This window comes from Neofelis nebulosa, chromosome 8 (assembly GCF_028018385.1).
Source record: "Neofelis nebulosa isolate mNeoNeb1 chromosome 8, mNeoNeb1.pri, whole genome shotgun sequence".
NCBI classification, from domain to species: domain Eukaryota; kingdom Metazoa; phylum Chordata; class Mammalia; order Carnivora; family Felidae; genus Neofelis; species Neofelis nebulosa.
This window is the reverse complement of record NC_080789.1, coordinates 77,825,532-77,837,647: the sequence shown is the minus strand read 5'-3', so window position 1 is coordinate 77,837,647 and position 12,116 is coordinate 77,825,532. Positions and strand designations below refer to the sequence as shown.

Sequence of the window (12,116 nt, the reverse complement as noted above, 5' to 3'; positions counted from 1 at the left end):
AACCGAGGTCCGGTCCCCCCGAAGGAGCGGGTCGAGCGCACACTTGCGGACGGACGAGGGCGAGGGAGAGCGCGGAGCTGCGAGCGAACCCGGCGCGATGAGCGGCGAGGGCGGCTACAACTTCAGGCGGGTGGCTATCCGGCGGAAGTCCAGCCCGTCCTACCTGCCGCCCGGGACCCCTCGGCCCTGGAGCAGGCCCTCGCCACACCTGGGACGGGCCGAGCCGGCCGCCTTCAGGAGCCAGGCGCCCGCAGACGGCGCAGGTGAGTGTCTCGAGGGGCAGGGTAGGGCGGGGGCGTGGCCGCCGGTGGAGGAGGCGCCGGGCGCCCTGCAGGTGTGCGGGTCTGCTGGCTGCTAAGGGAGCCAGCTGGGGGCAGCTTCCCAGACGCCGGAGCCTGGCTTTCCACCTTGACCGGTTTCGTCCCTTCCCCCAAAGGACCTTGGGCAGGAACTCACAGAGGGCTGAGTATGCCCTGGAGGTCACTTATCAGGGAATTCCGGAAGTATAGATATAGCTTAAAAAAGAAAAAAAAAAAAAAAACTTAGGAAGTAATAAGGCCCATTTTCGAGACCCTGAAGTTTAAGTTTCTTAGCTAAATTCCTGCTACGGCAGACCTAGTGAAGGACTCCTACGATACATGGGGGAGGCTGATGTTCTTCTTAGTCCGGTAGCCCAGCTGTTGGGTAACCTCGGACCAGCTACCCTGAGCGCTCTGGTTTTGGCTGTTGAAAAATACGCTTGACCTCCACTCTAATTGTGAAAGTCTCTCTCATAAGGAAACATGTTCCTAACATCAAGAAATGGAACTCTTATTGCTCTTTTTGTATAGATAAATTCAGCTATCAGTAATGCAGGATTTTGAGTTCTGAATTCTCATTTAATCTTAGTGTTGGCAGGAATCCTAAAGACGATCTATTCAAGCCCACATATTTTCCTTCTCCCTTTAACGGCATTCCTTTGATCTGAGGGGAGCTTGAACCCATGTGGAAACTAGGGACTTTTTCCCTTGATCTGTAAAACGTTTTTTACCCGCCCCCCCCCTTTTTTGTGCTCCTATCCTACAATACCAGAAATGTCTTCTGTGTAGACCAGTTATCAGGCAAAACCGTCGTTTAAGCGGCAGAAATACAAATGCTCTTATTCACTTTCACACGTTTTGATTAGGCAAAGCTGTTATGAGGGTGTAAATGGGATAAGTATTGGAGTTTTAAAATTTCTCTGTCTAGTCCTTGTCCTGAAGCAGTAGTCATAGGCTAGAAACACATGATGGATGGTGAATTAGAAATTTACAGCTATAGTAGGTAAGGGTAGAAACAGTGATGTGAGAAAATAGGTAAACAAGTAACTGAATTATAGTTCTTTATGTCTCAGTTTCCTCATCTGCAAAATGAGGACAGTGGTGAAATCATCTCTTCTAGATTTAGGTGTGATTCGATCTAAAATGAATGGAAGAGTGTGTGCCCCCGACCCCCCCCCCCCCCCCTTTATGTACTTGAGAGGGAGAGAAAGCAGGAGGCAGGGAGGGGCAGAGAGAGAGGGAAAGAGAGAGAATCCCAAGTAGGCTCTGCCAGGAGTCACTCACAGGTCTCAAATCCACCAAAAGGAGATCATGACCTAAGCTGAAGTCGGGTGGTGGCTGACTTGAGCCACCCAGTCGCCCTGAGTGGTTTCCTTTTTTAATGAAAATATGTTTGCTTTGTTTTGAAGTTATTTATGAATTAATTTTTAAGTTGAGCTACCAAATTTCTTAGTCATCATCTGTTTTCAGTCTGAGGCTGATAGGATCCAAGTTGTTTACATCATCGTTTTACTTAAAATCGCATAACTTGAGGAGTAGGTGAGCAAAAGATGAAGAGACTTCCTTAGAAGTAGGAGTGAATGGAGTTGTGGCAGTCTATAAATCTTTCCTACAAAGCAGTTGCACTTATAGAAGAAATAGTCTTTTTCTTTTTCTTTTTAAAATGATAGGTAGGGTTTCCTGGCTGGGTCAGTTAGTGGAGCATGCAACTCTTGATCTCAGGGTTATCATTTTGAGTGCCATGTTGAGCGTAGAGATTACTTAAAAATAAAATCTTAAAAAAGCAATAATAAATGATATGTAGAATGTAGCAATAACTTTTGTAGGTCAGTTACATTGTTTTAAAACGGTTTATAAGAACTCAAAGTTTTTGCTGCTGTTATTTTCAGAGTTGCAAAGTGGAAAGTACTGTCTTCCTCGATAAGATTCTTTCTCTTTACCATAATATATATATTCTCAATATATTTGAGAATGATCTGATATTTAGACAAGTAGTCTTAACCTATTGAGCGACCACACCCTATGCAAAAGTGCTTCCTTTTTTGAATCAAATCTGCCTCCCTATTCAGTATCATCCAGTGATCATTACATAAGTAGGATCCTCTCCAAATAAAAAAATAAACCAGGTTTAATTTGCAAGAAGTGTCCATTTCTTTGCAGCACCTAGAAACGTATTTATATATGAAACCACAACATTTAGACCCATTGCATACACAGTGGATGTTACTCATAATTGAAAAATTACTTTCCCTTTTAAAGAAGGAACAAAAACTGCGAGGTTAAGAACTTAACAGAAAATTCGGTGTAGTGATATTGTGTTATTCTATGATTGTGAAACCGACTATTTTTAGAGTTTGCTGATTTGGTGCCAAAAAAATAAAGTCAAGTCTACCAACTGCATCTTCTGTATATACCTGGAATGTGCGTTTCCTGATCTAGGTGAAGCAGAGAGTTAAGATGATTAAGATATAGGGTTTGGGACTCATAGCACCCAAGTTTTAATTCTTCTTTTATTACTCGCTGTGTGAATTGGACCAAGTCCCTTAATTTCTCAGTTTCTTCATTTGAAAAATGCAGAGAACAGTACTTTATAAGATTATATAAGTAAATGGCAGAAAACAAACATTCCAGATAGTATTGTAACAAGGAATTTTTTTTATCTATCTGTGTCTGAAAGAGTCTGGCACTAGGACACAATAAATACTTGTTGAATGAATGGATACCCTCCCCCTGTAATATTCATAATAGCAACTATTTAGTGACTACATTTTCTATACTAAGTACTATGCTATGTGATACACAAACACACACACTTATGAATTTATTTTATAACAGTCTTAATAGGTAAGTAGCGGTAAGCCCATTTTACCACTGAAGAAATTGAAGCACAGAGAGCTTTACTCACTGGCTTGAAATCTTAGAATTGGTACTTGGTTTGCTAGGATTCAAATTCAAATGTGCCTGGAGTCAAAGGCAATGGTCCTATACACATAAAATTAAGCACTTAATTCTACTATGGAAAAAACACATAATTAAAGGGATGTTTTACACAAACAAAAATGTTCGTTTTTTTTTTTTTTTTCTGTTGTCCTGGGGAAACTCCTTTATTTTCTTATGATCTTAGCAATAAAAATACATTTAGAAGCATATCTGTTGTAATTTATTCATCATCCAGGTGCTTTGTGGTGAAGGACTTTTCACATTGTATGATGTGCTACCTTTCTGTAAGTGGAGTTTCTTTTTCCAGTTCTCGTCACAGCTGGAGTACTCAGATTTTCAACACTTACCTCCAATACCCCGAGCACTTTTGGAGGGCTCATTTCACCTTTGTTGTGGGAGGAGGGATGGAGATTTGGGTAAGAGTGATGAGCATTTACTGTTTATTGAATGCTGTCTCTGAACCAGGATTGCATGTGGTTTTGCTTCCATTTCTATAACAACATGTAAGACAGGTTCTATTATCATTTTAGACAAGAAGAAAGCTCAAGTTTCAGAAGGTCGTAACTGTAACGCTCTACAACCAGCCTAATCTTCAGGGGAAGGATTTGAACGGAGTCTCTCTGGTCTCAGTGCTCATACACTTGTAACACTAGTTCTTGAAGGTTTCCCAGGGCTTTGAGAGGCAAAGTGCATGGTGACCAATATGTTGCATATGTTAGCGCTAATATTCTTTGTGACGTTAATAATGTATTTTACACTTAAAACAATGATCTGAACAAATAATTTAAAGATTTATAATAAAATAGTGGTGTGCAGCAATATCGTTAATGTTTCTTGAAGCTGTTTAAAGAGGGACTTTGAAATAGGAAAGTCCTTCAGAGGGACAGGAAACAGGAAGTGTTTTTTAGTTTGGATTTCCTTCCAAGGGCAGTTAGAGTGGTCCTTTGTCTCTTAATGAACAGCCATGCCAACTTGTGAAGCTGAGGACCTTCAGAGACTTACTCCACATTTACTTATTTGCTTACATTTTTCTTCTGCTGACAGACACTTGGGTTCATGGATCCCACTGGTGACAGAAGAGGATGTGGGACTTTTGGGGAAGGGATTAGGGGTCTGCCCAAAGCCACTACCTCTGGGCTTCCAGGACCCTGTATGCATACCTGGTATAGTCCCAGTTGTACTGAAATTCTTTTCTACATGCATGTGCTGAAAAGTTGTTTGAAAAAGGAGTCAAACATGATGCATTTAATTTTGTGAGTGTAATGTGAGATTCACTAGATTTGGACAGGAGCCCAGAAACCTATACTTTTTAAATAGTACATGGAGGGATGCCTGGGTGGCTCAGTTGGTTAAGCATCCAGATTTGGCTCAGGTCATGATCTCATGATTCTGTTTGTGGGTTCAAGCCCTGTAGTGGGCTCTCTGCTGTCAGTAAGGATCCTCTGTCCCTCTCTCTCTCTGCCCTCCCCCACTAACACTCTTAAAAAAAAAAAAAAGTACATCAGAACAGGGCGCCTGGGTGGCTTAGTCGGTTAAGTGTCTGACTCTTGATCTCTGCTCAGGTCATGATCTCACAGTTCGTGGGATTGAGCCCTAAGTCAGGCTTCACGCTGTTGGCATGGAGCCTCCTTGTTGTTCTCTCTCCCTCTCTCTGTTCCCCTCCCCTACTTGAGTGCGCTCATGTGTGCGCTCTCTCTCTCTCTTTCTCTCTCTCTCTCTCTCAAAATAAGTAAAATTATAAAAGGAAAGTACATCAGGTGATTTTGATGATCTACTTGGTTTCCAAAGGTCCTCCTACTGGCTGCATCAGAATTACTTGGAGTGCTTAATTAAAAATTCCCAGGGGTGCCCGGGTGGCTCAGTTGGTTGAGCGTCAGACTTTGGCTCAGGTCATGATCTCGCGGTTTGTGAGTTCGAGCCCTGGGTGGGGCTCTGTGCTGACGGCTCAGAGCCTAGAGCCTGCTTCAGATTCTGTGTCTCCCTCTCTCTCTGCCCCTCCTCTGCTCATGCTCTGTCTCTCTCTGTCTTTCAATAATAAATAAACGTTGAAAAAAAATTAAAGAAAAATTCCCATCCATACCCTGGGTATAATGAGTCAGAATCTCCAGGGGTAGGGTTAGAGAAGCTGTATTTTTAACAAGTGCCCCAGATGATTCTAATGTGCAACCAGCTTTATTGTGAATTCCTAAACATTGGTAAACCCTGCCTTTGGTCCTCAGCACAGGTAACCAAAATTAGCAGGTGCAAAGCAAAGAACTATCTAGATGGCCCTTCAACTAGCACAACATCCAGGTCCTCTGTACTTTTTGGCAAACCTTTTGCCCATTTCTGGCTGATTCTTCATTGCATTTTTTATATCTGTTACAGGTATTTTCTACTTTGTTCTTGTTTCTCAGCTCAAGCTGTGAGATCATGACCTGAGCAGAAGTCGGAGACTTAACCGACTGAGCCACCCAGGCCCCCCACCCCACCGGATTAATTTTCTTAAATCTGGACCTTGATCATAATCTTCACATTGTCGGAAGCATTCTGTGGCTCACCAACTGCCTGTTACTGATGTCTATAATGGAATATTCTAAAATGGTCACCTTAGTGACTGTTGGTTAAATCTTTACCAGTAACCTCTCAGTGGGGAGATGGACCTTTTAAAATTCATACATTCGTTCTTATTTGAAGTAGTCATGCATTGATCACAGTTCAGGAATTGTGTGTTTGTTTTCATGAGTAAATTTAGCATTGTTTGCAGAACATTGTCTAGAATTAGTTCTCTGTCCCTGGAGTGTAGTTGGCAGTGTGGACATCACCAACAAGTATTCTGCGTGCCCATGATCAATTTTGTATTGCCTCCCTTATGCAAGAATACAGTGGAGAAGCCAACCCCAGCTGCTATGCCCCTCACGCGTACCAGCGCACTGAAATTAAGCCATCAACTTCAGCTGCAGCATCTGCAAAAACTAGGGAGCTGCCACCATTCTGGGGAATGCTTGAGCCACAGTGCAGTCTTGCTGCACACCAGTACCCCATCTGCTCTGCAAGGCTAGGTTGTTCTCTGGGGCCTCTAGCAAGATTTTGTGTTAGGCTCCATGTTAAGAGTAACCCTAAAAAGTGCAATAACTTTGCGAAGAGGTTATTTGTATTTTTTTAAATGTATGCTAGTGAGCATATTTAGGAAGTGAAAAGTCAGTAGGTAGAACCAAATAAGATGCCCTGACTGAAGAATACAGGTGAGTTATGCTTACAGTTTCAAGTACAGTGCAATATAATGTGTGTGAGGTTATCAAATTATAGCCAACTAAAACCCTTGATAGAAAGAGTAAAACATACATTTATTTTATTTATTTATTTATTTATTTATTTATTTATTTAGCGAGCTGGGGAGTGGCAGAGAGGGAGAGAGAGAATCCCGAGCAGGCTCTGTGCTGTCAGCGCAGAGCCCAATGTGCACTGTGGGAGATCAAGCCCGACTAACGGTGAAATCATGACCTGGGCCAAAACTAAGAGTTGGCTACTTCCCAGGCACCCTGAAAAATAAAACTTCTAAACAAAGTGATCTTCATTTCACCTGCAGAAAGTTGAGTGATCTATACCTTTTTTCCCTAATTTATGCTATTTAATGGTATCATTTGGTGGTATACCATGTTGATAAATGATATTGGGAGTCCAAAGGTGAATGAGACGAATGCCTTGACCTTTGGTCATTTCAATCCTAGAAGGAGCAGTAGGATGTAAAATAAACACCTGGGTATAAGTTAGTGTTGTATGTAAAAGCAGTGATTAGAGTGGTTGTAGTTCAGAGGAAGGAAATCCATACCAGGTCGGAAAAATGATTTCACTCCCAAGTCCATTCAGAGCCCTACACCAATTAACTCCATCTATGTATCTCCATTCTCTTTTCAGTTTTCTGTATCCTTCATTACAAAGCTTGCCTCCTAGAATCCCACTAAAGCTAGGGATCCTTCAGTCTTTTAACAAGTATATCAGTGTTCACTATGGACGAGGCATTGTGGCAGGGCCTAGAAATCTAGGTGAAAAGAATCCATGATAAGGGCTGATAGTATCTTTTGGAGTTGGACAAGCTTTGGAGTTGGACGGACTGAGTTTGAAGCCTCCTCTAGTAATTAAGTGGTGGATTTGGAGCTCTTTTTGACTCTGCTCCCTTATATATAAAATGGGAATGTTAATATTACCTACATCATAGAGTTGTTGGAAGAATAAAAGTTAATATTCTTAAGGGCTTAGAGCAGTGTTTGAGAAGTGTTGAGAGAATAACTTTCAGTAGTTTTGTTGGGATTAACACAAGTGCTATCCTCATAGTCTGGCTTTCTCTTCTATTTTAGGTGTCCCTCTAATCTGGTGCTATCTCACGAGATTGTGATTGGTTGCTTACAGTTGTACCTATTGAATGCAAGCTCAAACATGCTGAGCCCTTTCCTGCTTAGCCCTCTTCTCCCGAGTCCCTGCCGAAAGGGCCTCTCTCCTCCGTCTTCCCTCTTGGGCCATCCTGAGCCCCACTTTCATGTCAAACTTCCCTAAAGCCTGGAGTGCATCACAGAACCACCACCCTCTACCTCTGTTTCCTAACTGAAGTCTGGCCTTCTCTTCACACTGATCCTCTGGTGACTCAAGTGGCCATTGGTCATCTTGCATGATCCATGGACCTCCTGGTCAGGATGTGAGGCCAGTCCTCCCATAGCTTTCCCTGACTATTTGTCTAATATGTTCCTAGAAAAAAAATCCTCATTAACTCTTGCCAGCCAACTCCAGTTCTTCATGTTTGTATGTTCGTCTGTTGTACCTGCCCCACCAGTCCCTAACTGGAGTCATCCATTGCCATCACTCCTCAGGGGCCCTTCGAAGTCCATGTAAGGGCACAGTAAATGTGAAGTAAACGGAAGAATCCCAAACTAGCTTGGCACATCTTGGTCCAACACAAATATTTTCTGGCAATGCTGTCAGAAAATGGAATTGGGTTCCTTTAATGATGGTGAGCTCCTTATTAATGAGGATGCTCAAAGATAGGCCAGGTGACTTAGTGGCTGTGCTGTAGAGATGGGGTGTCTTTCTGGCCTGTGCTCCTAGCTCAGAGATTGTTCTCCTGTCAATGGTTCTTTGCTTTCCTTCTGTGTCTATATCATTTGTATGCACCTATAAGCAACGTGTGGTAGTTTTGTGCAGCGGTGTGTTAGGGGAAGCTTGGGAGTGGTATACTTCGGCCTTGTTGAGAATTCATTGACTAGGTGCCCTTTTTGTTTAACAATTGTGATTAGTCCCGACATTCTTTCTGATGCTGTGGTATGTCTGGACTAAGAGACCTTTGGAATTCGGAAGACCTGGGTTGCTCCTCTATGGAAAGACACAATGCTTTTTTGTCCAAAATTTTGTTCTCTTCTAGCTTTGTCTCTCCCATTCTTGCTATCCTCCTTTTATGGCCTTTTTTTTTTTTTTTTTTTTTTTCCTCTTGTTTCTCACTCTTAGGACTTAGCTTTTGAGATCAAAACTCCTAATAAAAGTTGTCTTTTGGGGCACCTGGCTGACTCAGCTGGAAGAGCGTGCGACTCTTGATCTTTGGGTCATGAGTTCAAGCCCCACTTTGGGTGTGGAGCCTACTTAAAAAAAAATATAGGGGCACCTGGGTGGCTCAGTTGGTTGAGTGACCGACTCTTGCTTTTGGCCGCTCAGTTGTGAGATTGAGGCCTATGTTGGGCTCACGCTGAGCATGGAGCCTGCTTGGGATTCTCTGTCTCCCTCTCACTCTGTGCCTTCTCTCTCTCTCTCTCTCTCTCTCTCTCTCTCCCCCCTCCCCACCCCCCACCCAAAAATTAAAACCTTAAAAAAAGTTTTTTTAAGTTGTCTTTCTGCCCAGATCTAATGGGCTTGCTTTAAAAAACAATCTGAGGGGCGCCTGGGTGGCTAAGTTGGTTGGGCATCTGACTTCGGCTCAGGTCATGGTCTCGCGGTCTGTGAGTTTGAGCCCTGCGTTGGGCTCTGTGCTGACAGCTCAGAGCCTGGAGCCTGCTTCAAATTCTGTGTCTCCCTCTCTCTCTGCCCCTCCCCCATTCATGCTTTGTCTTTCTCTCTCTGTCAAAAATAAACATTAAAAAAGTAATAAAAATAAAAAATAAAACAATCTGAGTGATAGATATTAGGTATGATCAGAAGCAAAATTTTAGTTTCCAGTTCTCATAGCAAAAGGTGAGACTGTGGAACATCTGATACCTGAAATCTGTATTGTTTTCCAGATCTCAGTGTATTTCACCAAATCTAAAATGCACACTTTTTCACATTTTAACATCTCTGAAATTGGGATGCTTTCCGTTGGTGGCATTTAAAAAATTGTAAGATGTTGAAATATAGATTGGCTTGAATTGTAAAATGTAACTGCAGTATTTACTCCCTCTGAATAATAGTGAAGATGATGAAATGTATTCCTGGATTATATAACTGAGAACATTGACTAACCACTGCCTTCTCCCTCTTCTCTAAACCCAAAACATATGTTGTGTGGTTATCTCCTCTGTATCTCTGGCTACTTCTTCAGCCCCCTTAATTATAATTATTATAATAAGAGTCATAATAGCTATCATTTATTGAGCACTTACTTTGTTGGTCAGACACTGTCCTAAATGCTTTATGTGCATAAACTCAGTTACCACAAGTCCTCACTGTACAGAAGTGGAACCAGAAGCCCAGACAGATTAAATCATTTGTTAGAAGTTCATATGGCTGGGGGAGCCAGGATTTAAATCCATGCTCTCAACACCTGGGCTTTTCTATCTCCCATTAATTTCTTATTGCCAGTTTTTAACATCCCTGAACATAAAGTTACTAATTGTTGCTCTTGAGTAACAGAGGAAGCACTTTTCCCTGGTATTTTTCTCTATTCTATCCATAGTATTCAAAACAAAAGCAATGCTCTGACCCACTGTAGCTAGTAAGGAAGGGAGGAAAAAATAAACAAACAAACATGTTCATGGAGAAAGAGAAACATTCTTAGAAAAGATTCTGCAGATGGAAACAAGAAATAGTTACCTGGTCTTTGCTGTGCACCCAGACTTCCCAGGAATACTTACCTAATTCAAGTCCTCTGCTGCTTTCTTTCTAGGAAATTTTGACTAGATTATATCCCATCTTTAGCAGGTTGATACTTATGTACCGAACTTTGAAGTTATATGAATAGTATTAATTTTCAAGAATCCTGCTATTTATAGATGTTATCCAAACAGGAAAAACTGCATTTCTCTTACCTAATTAAAAAAAAAATAGAACTATAATGTATGGCTATGTAATAGAATATGTCTATTATACACATGTATATGTGTGTATATAATGTTAATAGATCAATATCATGATCCTATTGGTATGTGTCAGCAAGGCACTTTAAATTTGCAAGAGAATTCTGTAAGCTCCCTCCTCCCACCACTCTTAACACCTTAAAGCACAGGGTGTGGGTAGTCACACTCAGATGCCCACTGTGGAAGAAATAGGAAACTGACGAGGGTGCTAATTAGAGCCCCTTTTTAGTCCTTTTATAGAAAGTGGTAAGCTCAGGCCACTGGTTGTGAAAACAGTGAAAAGAAGGGAAGAGAAGAATTCGCGGAGAAGCAAGGAGGAAACTGCCAATGATGGCCATCATTGTTCCGAAGTCAGTGTGGTGCCCAGTAGAGGCTCATTTTCAATTGAGAACTGATGCTCGTTTCCAAGTTTTGGAACTAAAGGACCAACTTGCAAGTTTTTGTTAACCTGGGAGATTTGCTTTAACCACATTGTGGGCACTGGGGAGATAGAAAAAAGAAATAGAAAAGTAAAAGATATTTGTGTAATCCCCACTTCCAGGGGGCATCCTATAATGTCATGAGAGCTTCCCAGAGCTGGCAGGAGTGCGTGGGGTACTTTTCTTCCTCATGGTCTTGATGGTAACCCATTTCTGTAAACCTGAGGAAAATTGTATTGGCAATTACATGTATCATTGACACACTAAAAGCCCTTATTTCAGAATATTTCACTCCTGCAGATCTTTTGTTAATTGTCCATTTCTGGCATAGATTCCTGGGTTCCACTATTCATACTTTTTCATCTGGAAAAGGTCTCAAAGCCAGTTCCTTACAGTTAGTTCCTGCAAATGTTATAGTGGCTCATTCAGAAAATAGGCTTCGTTATGGACTTTTGGAAAAGCTTAACAGTTTATATCTGCTTATTTGTCTTTATCTGAAAATACTACTCCCCAATTATAGATGGAGAAAATCCCTTCCTGTTATTTTTTTCTTCTAATATTTTCTCTTTGCTCATGTGTTATGTGACACAACTTCTTATTGTAGACCTGAAAGTCTTGGAACTTTCAGTCACTTGAAACATTATTTTTATTTTTTTTATGTCTGTCTATTTTTGAGAGAGTGTGAGCGGGGGAGGGGCAGAGAAAGGTAGACATAGAATCCGAAGCAGGCTTCAGGCTCTGAGCTGTCAGCACGGAGATTCTCAGACCCACGAAGTGTGAGATCATGACCTGAGCCGAAGTTGGACACTTAACAGACTGAGCCAACCAGGCTCCCCAAAACATTTTTAATGTTTAAAAAGTATTGAGTTCATCTGTTTTCCATGTTTGCTTAAATTCACCTTCACCCTGAGGCCTTTCCCTGACCATCTTATTTAACGTTGGAAACCCTGCTCTCCCACTCTTTTCCGGGTTTTATTTTTCTTTGTAACACTTGGCACTATTTAACTGTTTTCTACTCCTACTTTCTGCTGTTCGTCCCCTCCCCCGCCCCCAGTACATGAACTAACCTCCATGAGATCAGCTGGTTTTGTCGGTTGCGTTCTTTTTTCACAAAGGCAGGGTATAGTCAGGGTCCACATTGTGGCAACTGCCCAGCTTAGGCCTGA

General features: G+C 41.8%; 1 protein-coding gene across 5 annotated transcripts in view; it reads left to right on the top strand.

Annotated features, from left to right (window-relative positions):
* FGD4 (FYVE, RhoGEF and PH domain containing 4) overlaps nt 1–12,116 on the top strand; it is a 253,092-nt gene continuing 240,976 nt past the window's right edge. For 3 of the 5 annotated variants that reach the window (XM_058743131.1, XM_058743133.1, XM_058743132.1), the window contains exon 1: nt 9–263. In XM_058743131.1, coding sequence (XP_058599114.1) covers nt 98–263 — 166 coding nt within the window. In that variant the 5' untranslated portion in view covers nt 9–97. Of the gene's footprint in view, nt 264–12,116 lie in introns of all 5 variants that reach the window. The other 2 variants (XM_058743145.1, XM_058743130.1) reach the window with 2 other exon arrangements.